This window comes from Ceratosolen solmsi, unplaced genomic scaffold (genome assembly GCF_000503995.2).
Source record: "Ceratosolen solmsi marchali unplaced genomic scaffold, CerSol_1.0 scaffold10, whole genome shotgun sequence".
In the NCBI taxonomy this organism is placed as follows: domain Eukaryota; kingdom Metazoa; phylum Arthropoda; class Insecta; order Hymenoptera; family Agaonidae; genus Ceratosolen; species Ceratosolen solmsi.
Window position 1 is genome coordinate 12,733,885 of NW_011948412.1, and position 9,034 is coordinate 12,742,918.

Below are 9,034 nucleotides of genomic sequence, written 5' to 3' on the forward strand. Positions count from 1 at the left end.
GGGAAAGAGAGTGAGCCGCCCACGTATGTATAAAAAAAGTGTCGCCGGGCAGCTCGCCTCGGCTTTCGAGCCTCTCGGCGAGGACGGGCCTCGTGAGAGCTTGAAAGAGCTTCCAAGAGCTTGCAAGCCCAGCTTTATTCTCGGATGAAAGTAGAGTCGGGCTGCTCGAGGGCGCTGCTCCACTTTTGCTACCGTGGTGACGATACACGCACCGAGACGAGCGACTGAGTCGCTTGGGGCTGACGCTACCAACCTAATCGCCATTCGCGCTCGCAAGTGCAAAAATAAATCTTTTTGCGAATCCTGGTAGTAAGAGAGACTCCCTTATTAATATGGCCCTTCCTCCGTTGCACTTTGTCTTATCCTCGTCTCTTTTCCCATCCACGTTCTCTGATTTTTCCAATTGACGAATGTGCATCGATCTTAACTCACGCGCGTTCAAACTACAATTATAGTACTTGTTTCAAGATATATTTTTGTCATAATATAAATAATAATAATAATGGCATCATCAGGCGGCGTCGTCTGCTCGTTAACATTAAAACGGAAAATCAGGCTTTACTGACTCTCATTATTAAAAAGTATTAAAATAGCTCTAAAACTTTACCAGAATATCGACGTTACAGAATTCCCTATAAGGAATTTTTTATTTATTTTATTGTTTTGTTTTGTTTTTTTTTTGTTTTGTTTTCTTTTGTTTTGTTTTGTTTTTTTTTTTAAACATTCTATAAATTGCCAATAATCATCACAATATCGTTTTGATAGCAACAAACGGCACCACGTTTTTTTTTTTTTTTTCTATTTTTTTTTTATTACGACGATCACAAATGACTACTCAATGCTTCTCGACGTGTCAAATTTCAAATGTTTTGCGACCATTAATAGATATTTCGTCGGCACTAGAGGAGGAAAGTTAAAGTAATAGAGTCCTTCCAGTCGACAGAGTCATACCCTAGTGCAAATACAACATTCACCGTTACTTTCTCGAAGAGAGTACACGCGAACACGATCTTAGGGACGCACTCCCAAGCAAAATTAAAAAAGGCCAAAAGCAAAGAGAAATGGAATGAATTAATGGACGAAGATATTTAGAATAAAGATAGAGTCGCTTTCAGAATGCCTTAACGAAGATCGAAAATGCAAGGTGAGCTCGTGAGAGTCGAGCAGCGAATGAGCGGCGATCGACTGTAATCGAGCGTAAACGTCGAGCGCGAGGGACTCGACCCGGAGCTGCGCGTATGCGTGACATGTGACGCGCGGAAAACACGAGCTCGAGGAAACCTATCTGTGCGACTCGTCCGCTCGTATGTGCCAGACCTCATCGGAGAAGCAGCAGCGGCAGCTGGGGAAGAAGAAGAGAGGATATCCTCGTCACCACGGCGTTCAACATGTTCGAAATGTGGAGCGCGGTGAGCTCCAAGCTGGAGCACTCCGCGACTTCCTCGGGCTCGCCCTTGCCCCTAACCTCGCACGCACCCCAGACGCCACACACCTCGTCCGGCAGTATAAAAGGTAACGAGCGACAGCCTTTTACTTTCACCTCCCCCCGACCCGGCCCAACCCGGCCCAACCCGACCCAACCCGTCCCAACCCGTCCCAAGCCGTCCCAAGCCGTCCCAAGCCGTCCCACCCTTTATTTTCCAGCGACCTCTTAATTTCAGCTATTCATTTATTATCTTAATACCAACTGCTGCTGGCAGCTTGGTCAAGCACTCGCGAATACTCCCCACGACTCTGGACTTCAACATAATCCTCGTCGTGGCAAAGAGGAGCTCGAGCGAGTGCCGGAGGCACATACTTGATATACCGAATCCACGACGTCTCTCGTCAACCCCCGACGAACGCTGCTCAAACGCTGTCCCTCTTTCATCTCTTCCCATCACCTCACTCGCTCTCTCTCTCTCTCTCTCTCTCTCTCTCTCTCTCTCTCTCTCTCTCCACATATTTCACACAGGCGAGCGCGCAATCATTCCATTCAATTCCTTCTTTTGTAAAGCAATCTCTTAATATACGGTCACTAATAATTGTTGACCTGTTTTTTTTTTCTTCTCTTTTTTATTGGACTTTACCATACTCGATTGCCATTTGTATACGATATGACAGTGCCAATGTAACGGAACGGGGCATTTAGGACGAGTCTGTTCTCGCTCATATGGGGCAAACAAACAATAAGGCCGATAGTCACGCGAGTCCTCGGTACATCGATACCAGTCGATAGATATTTTAATCGACGATGAGAAATGCATTTCAATAACACAAACAGCCACGTTGATTCAAAAATAATTTTATCCCAGTCGTGAAAAAGCGGTAATAAAATGTCAACGTTCGGCTAGATGGCAATGCCTCTGTCAAGAGATTGTAATGTTATAATAAAAGCTCGAATGGCTCGTCGCTGTTTCGGATTGATAGCCAATGTCTAGGGGGACTCGGTCGCCGCCGTTGAAATATTTTTATTCACGTACATTCGCGATCCATGCGCAAGTCCATATTCCATATTTTAACGATTCCAGCGGGCCAAATTGAATACGCGCGCGACACATATTTTATCGTAAAAATGTCGCTTGTAAGGCGCAACACCTCTAAAGTAAGAGGAACGAAGGCGGGAAGAGCAGCGCCAGCGTAAAAATCAAAGTGTCCCGGTGTGGGAGAAGGTGTGGGCAAAGGGACAAAGTGGCACCACCGACGACATCAGCGTGCAAGAAGCGCATGGGAATTGACGAGGACGTGAAATTGGGAGAGAGCGACGTGGCCGCAAAGACCAAAGGAGGGAAAGATAGAGGTGAGCCGGCCGGTGTTAATGCCCTCTAATCAGGCTCGCCGATAAGGCACTGTCGAGAAAAAGAAAGAAAAGCCAAGTAAGGCGGCACTCGCGGCGTGCATTACGGCTTATCGGCACGGGCGCACGGACGACGGAGCTATCGGCTTCCTGTATTACGAGGCTCGCGGTCCGCGACGAGCGACGAGTGACGAGCGACGAGCGACGAACTCGACCAACTCGACCAACTCGACGAAGGCATCGACTCGATGACGGCAGCTCCTCGTGCGCGCGCGCGCGCCTCTTATGCAATGCGAGCCGAGTCCCACGCCGCGGGAATTAAGCTCGGTAATGGGCTGATAAGGGAGGCGCAAAGAAGGAGGCCGGCCCCTCCCACCCAAGCTTTTCCATTATTTCGGATGACGAATATTTTTAGGCCGGATATTGTGCGCGACTCGCCATTAGAGCGCTTCGCTCCTCTCCCTTCTTCTCTCTTTCATCGTGGCAAGCTTTTGTCGTCTTATATTTAAAATTCAAATTTCCCAGCTCGGGCCTATTATGCCATTCTTACGAAACATTCGCCTCCATGACAGCGATTTAATTTATTGGACTTCACGACGAAAACGCTAGATTAATAATGCGTGTATGCCCATACGTGTATGCCCACACTGTGATTGTCCATGATATTCGGTTCAGAATGTCATTCAACTCCTCCAAAACAATCATCTCTCGCATTGGCTAACTAATACATATTTTTTCAGCCTTAATGGCCGTTTAAGAAAAAATTCTAATACATTTATGTCTAAAACAGTATGCGTTTGCTATTTAAAATAGTGAAATACCAATCGTTTTTCATATTTATTAATATTTATCGATTTTGTCAATTCTTTTCTCAATAGTACGTTGAAATAAATTGTCAAATCTTATCGAAAACTTTCATGAGAAATAATAATAATTGGCGACAGTGTCATCCAAGTACTTTATCATACTGCACTTTTATAATTTCGTGAAAGTCTTCGATGATTCTACGCTCAACACACAACATACGTTCAATCTATCTTTTAAACTCTTGTAAATTTTCAACAATTTTTAATGATACTTTTTTTACCATTAATCAAATACCAACCAAAATCACAAATGTAAATGAAGAAATAAACAGCAGTTTAATAAATTTACCATTACAATCATTTTATATTTGAAGCAATTAAAAATTCATTCAAATTTTACAAACAGCACTGTATTTTATTATAAACTAATTTATCGGAATAACATTATCTTAATAGTTACATGCGTACGTATATAATGACGAACGTTTGTTATCCGTTATTAATGTTATTTTTTTTTTTTTTTTTTTTTTTTTTTTTTTTTTTTGTCTTTTTCTTAAAAGTATTTCACGAACATTGTAACTATAACCAATATAATCCAGTTAAATGGATAGTAAATTAGCGAATACAGATAATGCTAAAAGTAGTGTATTTATGATTTTTCTGAAAAATACTGCTTATATTACTAATTTATATAACAGCTATAATAATTGAAAATGTGTAATATTATCATCTATTCGTTTAAAAATAAATCACCTTTAAAATAGCTGATTAATCATATAATAAAAGTATTTTATTTAAATTTGTTTATTTATAGAATTTGTTTTTACATAAATAGTACTCCTTTAATATTTGGAGCATTCTAATTTAGTTGGTAAGAGTAAAGTAACTGCGATTATTAATTTTTCTTATTTCATCAAATTTTCTACCAAATTCGGGAATTAATAATCTATGTATGATGAAATCGAACGATAAAAGTTAAATTTAATTGTTCGATGTAAAAGTATTATTCACTTCTACATAGAATGACGAAAGTTTGAATACGAATTATGTAATTACAATATATAAAGTTTAGTTGCCTAAAAAAAAAAAAAAAAAAAAAAAAAAAAAAACAAAAAACAAAAAAAAAAAACGTTAGAAAGGAGAGAGAGAGTTTATAATTGATTTTTTTTATTACAATAATTTAGATAGAGCAGTTATTAAGTGAAAGATTAATAAAGTGTAAGCAATTCAGGAGCAATGCCGAATAGTAGAAAATCGACGATTAATTTAAATAAGAATGAAAGCAAAAAAATACGGTTAAAAATATATCCAATTAGTATATAAAAATTACTAATCAAGCTAATCGAGTATTGACTTAACACTCTTACTAAGGAGGAAATTTCGCAAAACTTTAATACGTTTGTGCGCTCCTCAACGATGATGACGCGTGTAACTTGCCGAAATATACGGTTCTAGAAGTAGGGGGTCAGCAAAACATTGGACCACATTACTTTCACTCACATTTATAGCGATGAGGTAGAGCTAGTGGAGGGGCGAGCGATTTCACTTGTAGAATTAAATTGACATCTGGGATTAAGAAATTAAAAGTACAGCTTTAGTCGTCGATTCTTGAATTTGATGGCAATTATAACTTGAAACCCTGTCGTGAGAAAGTAAGACAATAAGAAATAGAGAGATAGAAAGAGAGAGAGAGAGAGAGAGAGAGAGAGAGAGAGAGAGAGAGAAATAAGAGAGAGTATGTTTTACGTCACCAAAAATGACCGTACAAATTCATTTGCTTCTATGTAACGATGACGCTTAAATAATAAGCAACTAGTTTGAGATTTCTTTTTTTATATGTTAATTTATAAGAAAGGAATACTTTCTTTAGTCGTATATTCATATAAAAATTCAAATACATGCAAGACATTATACCGTATCTTATAAATCTTAGGAGCATTTGTTTTGTCAGAAAACGAGTAGATTAAATTATGTCATTGTCAGCATTAGATGGTAAAATCGAGATTCTCGATGATTCATCATCATTCGAATTAATATCATATATTTAACGCAATCATGAAGTACTTTCTAATTGAAAAAATTGGACGAAACGTTAGATAGATGCAACTCCTAAGATTATCGAATATACATTTTGTAATATTGGAAATATTTGTCATTTAAAAAAAAAAAAATGATTGTTACACGTATGTGATAGACAACGTTAAGTAACGTTATTAACAATAATTATAAGCTTTGCGTGCGTATAGATATAAAATTTTATTTTCCAAATTTCATAAACAAAAATACATTTTTGGCACTCACTCCTCAATATTTATTTCATTTAACTAAAATTATTTATTTTAACGCTTCGATTATTTCAGCCATTTTCTCCAAAAAAAAAAAAAAAAAAAAAAAAAAAAAAAAAAATCATCATATATTTGAAATTCGTGAAAGTTATTTTTCATACATTATGACTCTTAAACATTTTAAACAACAATAATTGTAAAAGAAAGTTTTTGTAAACAATATGTTTATTCGTTGATATTAATACATGTTATTTGATCTATGACTACGTAAATAATAATCAATACCGACTAAAAAGTGACTAACATAGGTGTTTTGAAATGTATTAAAATAATAAGACGGCTTTAATGTCATAGTTGAAGCAATAAATTGACATAAGAAATACATTTGAAAGAATAATAAAGATTGGCTAAAAGTATGTGAAAGCGGGAGCGATTAAATCTTAGATCTGCGTGTCGGGAGTGCTTTGGATGCTCTCTCTTGCGCGCCTATCAACGCCTTGCCCGCACCAAGAAATGTAGGTCTCGCGCACAAATTCAGACGCATGGCTCTGGAGGAAAATAAGATATGCCGGTTTTTCTCGATAAGGGATGATGAATCTGCAAAAAGATTCTCTTGCGAGTGTTGCTACGAGTGAGCTTAAAATTAGATTGGTCATTATGATGCATCGAGCCTCTTATCCAACTGGTTTATCGATGGCTGCTTCTTATTCGTGCATCATTGACTGGCGATGCCAACTAATGCTCGAGAATATATTTTTATTCATCTACTTTTTACTCAAAGTAATTATAAGTATTTAAAATATACGATTCTCGGGGTGTAGTAAATTTCATGCAAATGCTAATATTAACGGTAAATAATTTCTCTTATTATTGATTGGGCATTCTCGATGTTACTGTATTGGCTCTAAGGTATAATAATATGAGCGTTAGTGCCAAACGCTCGTTTAAATAACTAAATGACTCTATATAAACAATGAATCGTGTCGCTTTGAAAAGTACTTGGTCGTCCTGAAAATGCAATCCCACATTCATCTTGTGATCGCATGTACGCACGTACCAAGTATACGCACACGTTCGCGCATTCGTATATATATATGTGTGTGTGTGTGTGTGCGTGTGTGTGTGTGTGTGCGCGTGCGTGCGTGCGTGCGTGTGCGTGCGTGCGTGCGTGTGCGTGCGTGCGTGCGTGCGAGTGTATACCTGTTGTTCTGTTAGTTGGCATCTATGGAGATTTGTAAATCAAGCTTCCCACTCGCTTGTATAACAATTAGTCTTACTACGCAATGCTTTTGCTGATACATTAAGATCTCGTATAATTCTTATATATGCATTGATGCTATATTATGTGTCTCGACAAATTATAATGCAAAGCAACTTTTCGATGTGGAAAAGAAGAAATTTCCATTTTACGTTAATTAAAATATATAAAATTATTCATTGATTTGTATATTGTCAAAGTGGGATTCATAATTGAGTCAATAGAAAGATTTAGTAAGATTCAACTACGCGTTATTCCATTCCATATAACTTAAAAATGTAATTTAAGTTTGTTGTATTTGAAAATATATCAAAACAATTTTGTTTTTTTTTTTTTTTTTTTTTTTTTTTTTTTTTTTGTTTTTTTTTTTTTTGACTTTCATATCTTCAATATTGAATATATTGAAATACACGAGTATAATAAAATTTAACTTTAAATATTATATTGAAAACTTATCTTAAACATAATGTCCAAGACTTCCAATGCATCGAAACTGAATAAAATCTTCGCGTTACGTAAGAAATTTATCGCGCATTTACAATTGTAAATCTAGCGAAAAATAAAATGCGTTAGCAATGAGCTACCATAAATTATTATCTGAAATTTAACTATTTAATTCTTATGATATTTAATATACGAATTTTTAATATTAAATTATAATAAATTATACTAATTTTTAATAGTTTTTCATAATATTGCACACGTAATTATTAATATAATATATTAATCAATTTGTACGAATTGTAGAAAGCATTAGAATAATCTCAAAAGCGTATAAATATTCCAATTGTAAAATTGAAATTTATAACAATAAGATTTGACGCTTGAAATTACATTTAAACAAAGTAAGTAAATCGTAAGTAAATAAATAAATGACAACAAAAAAAAAAAAAAAAAAAAATCACACATCGCTTAAATGATAAAAAATATTTGAAACATTGTAGCTATTTTACAACTGTTCTCTCGTTTCATTATATTAAATAATTCTTTAACTTTTAATTCAATATTTAGACATGCAATATACGACGAAGCTTTTAATACTTAAATATTTATAAAACTTTTACTCACATGCACTCTTAGTTTCTCATGATAAGCTTTATGATATGCTCGATATTTACTTCAGTGCTCGTACGAGAACAAGTTTGTTAAGTTTACTCTATTGAATAATCCAAACTATGCAATAATATATGTCTAACATCATTTTATGTCTTTAAATTCTATCGATCAATTTAGCTTATGATTGAATAAAATTTTACAAATAATAAAGTCTATTTTATCCTTATGGCACTACGATTTACAACCACAAATACAAACAATTGATAATTTTCCTATTTTTCGTTGACAGCGATTTTTCATTGCTGGAATGCTAATTATAATGAGCTAACCGCGATATCTTAATATTATTATAAAATTGTTTCATATTTTCAATATAATTAAAATTATAATGATAATTTGGAAGGTACAAATTGATTTTTAACGTGATTTAAATAATATAAATTTGTAATATGAACTTTATGAGCTCATAAATATTTGTATATAGATAAGTCGGTATGATTCAATAAACTTTAATGTTGTGTAATGATGACATTATATTATCCAATAATAGTATATTGAATACTAATTAATGTTACATGGAAAATATTGTTTATCAAGTGAATATATATAGCTTATCAAGCACCGATTATTAATTGAGACTCTTCGGTATTGCAATTATTATATTGTCGCAATTTTATTACATTTACATTTATTTTATTACATTTATTGTATTTATTATATTTAAATTTTATTATGCACATACATACTGAAGTAAGCACCAATTGATTGTCTGTCTATGAATCGAATTTCATGATAAAAGAATTTTGTGTATATTTTTTTTTTTTTTTTTTTTTTTTTTTTTTTAAAAATTTTT

At 34.9% G+C, this 9,034-nt stretch overlaps 1 protein-coding gene across 10 annotated transcripts in view; it reads left to right on the forward strand.

The window, feature by feature from the left end:
* Hr3 (nuclear hormone receptor 3 ROR-beta) overlaps positions 1 to 9,034 on the forward strand; it is a 125,966-nt gene that overhangs the window by 62,650 nt on the left and 54,282 nt on the right. For 4 of the 10 annotated variants that reach the window (XM_011496573.1, XM_011496565.1, XM_011496550.1 and 1 more), the window contains exon 3: positions 1,116 to 1,512. The exons of the other annotated variants lie outside the window; for them this stretch is intronic. In XM_011496573.1, the coding sequence (XP_011494875.1) occupies positions 1,389 to 1,512 (124 nt within the window). In that variant the 5' untranslated portion in view covers positions 1,116 to 1,388. The remainder of the gene's footprint in view (positions 1 to 1,115; positions 1,513 to 9,034) is intronic. 10 annotated transcript variants of the gene reach the window in all.